Source organism: Vollenhovia emeryi, unplaced genomic scaffold (assembly GCF_000949405.1).
Source record: "Vollenhovia emeryi isolate VEMERY1.0 unplaced genomic scaffold, V.emery_V1.0 DF940182.1, whole genome shotgun sequence".
Taxonomy (NCBI): Eukaryota; Metazoa; Arthropoda; class Insecta; order Hymenoptera; family Formicidae; genus Vollenhovia; species Vollenhovia emeryi.
Window position 1 is genome coordinate 1 of NW_011966184.1, and position 2,025 is coordinate 2,025.

A 2,025-nucleotide genomic window follows, 5' to 3' on the forward strand; every position below is an offset into this window, starting at 1 on the left:
ACAACTAAATATTTCTGGTTATGTGCACCATATCATTTTTTTCCGTGTAGGATAATGCAACTATATTGCTTACAACTAAATATTTCTGGTTATGTGCACCATATCATTTTTTTCCGTGTACGATTACGATAATTCTATGACAATAATTCTATGACGATCCCACGACGAAATCAACACAATCACGCACGAAACGACTATAACCAATATAATAACATTGACAGCGAGCATTGATCAAAGTTGCAGTCGATAACCATCACCAGCAGCATTATCCACCTTGTAAATCTAAGCTACTACAAATATAACGATTTTATTCCCTATAGATGTCTTTATTATCGACTTTGTAAGGATTTAGGTCGATAAAACGACACGGTGTCGCTGCGCGTCCACGGCGCGAAACGCTACCGTAAAACCGATCAATCCAATATCATGGAGTCGTCGACGACATCGACATCATCACTCGCGATCGCGATGGTCGACAACGTTAATAATACGTAAGTACTACCGTGTCTCGTGACTAATAACCTAACTAAGGAAATAACTAATGACTAATTACAGGGTTGAAGATATAAAGGCCGAGGCAATGGTCAAGGCGGAGATGTGTGAAAAGCGGGTCGAGTCCGCGGCGCCGGCTCAAGCTGCATCTTCTACAGTACCTCCGCCCGGAGGTGCACCGCCGTTTCTGTTACCGTTGCCTCCGCCACCGCCGCCGTCATCACTCGCGATCGCGATGGTCGACAATGTTAATACGTAAGTACTACCGTGTCTCGTGACTAATAACCTAACTAAGGAAATAACTAATGACTAATTACAGGGTTGAAGATATAATTTTGGCCGAGGCAATGGTCAAGGCGGAGATGTGTGAAAAGCGGGTCGACTCCGCGGCGCCGGCTCAAGCTGCATCTTCTACAGTACCTCCGCCCGGAGGTGCACCGCCGTTTCTGTTACCGTTGCCGTCACCACCGCCGGCGTCTTCATCATCAACGACAACGACGGTGGATAAGTCTAAACGTAAGTCTAAAATTTGTTGCATAAACTACACGGTCGATCTCGAGTGCGCGGTTCTAGCCACGCTTTTTTATACTTGACGCGAGACTACCGTGTTTTGTTTCGTACAATACTTATGTTCTTTTTTTTTTACAGCAAGATGGTACCGTGCTGGGCGCGGGCGCAAGGAAGGGTGGAACAGCCGTGGCCGTGGCCGCGGTCGTGGCCGTGGCCGTGGCAGCGGCCGCAGCCGCCCCTACACCAACAATAAATATGGAAATATTTATTTTTATTAATAATCCCATTATATTATCTTTATCATTATAATATCATTATAATATCATTATAATAATCCCATTATAATAATCCCATTATATTAATTATAAAATATCCCATTATATACATATCTCTTATATCTAATATAATAAATATATCTAATATAATAAATATATATAATAAAACTAGATTTTATTATCCTTATGTATCGTGACTAAATGTATGTAGTAAGAAAAGGACAAAAGGGGTGATCTACGACGAAGAATATATAATATATAAATTTTTTTCTTATACAGTGAACAGAAACGACAATGGCACAAAGTGTTACTAAACTCGTTACGTTAGCGTTTGATTTGATTGAGTGTTCGTTTAATTATTGGCAACGTGATGAATAGTTTAAGTGTTAACGTTAATTTCGAGCAGATCAATTTACTAATCACTGCTACTTTATGCTTGCTTCGTAGACACACGCTAATCTCTCAGCCACGCAAACCTCTCATTCTCTCACACTAAAATCGTGCTTTTCTCTCGCTCTCTCATTCTTTTATATTTATGCATGTATACAGGGTGTACCTGAACTGGCAATAAATATTTTAATGACAAGAACTTTGTAACATTTTGAGACGAAAATTCTAATACGAAAAAGTCGAGGCTATAATAGTTTTCAAATGGGAACAGTTTAAACATCTCGAATAGCAAAGCTAGAATTTCGCGCGCTCAGGGATGGCAAAATGGCCAGTGATAAAGGTGCTTTCTTGAACCACA

General features: G+C 40.5%; 1 protein-coding gene across 1 annotated transcript; it reads left to right on the forward strand.

Moving 5' to 3' along the window:
* Positions 1–786: 786 nt before the first annotated feature.
* Positions 787–1,286, forward strand: LOC105556245 (AT-hook motif nuclear-localized protein 4-like). The gene is made up of 2 exons (XM_012003330.1): positions 787–1,008; positions 1,141–1,286. Exons 1-2 carry the CDS (start codon positions 798–800, stop codon positions 1,278–1,280), a joined length of 351 nt encoding a protein of 116 aa, XP_011858720.1. The 5' UTR covers positions 787–797; the 3' UTR covers positions 1,281–1,286.
* The last annotated feature ends 739 nt before the right edge of the window (positions 1,287–2,025 follow it).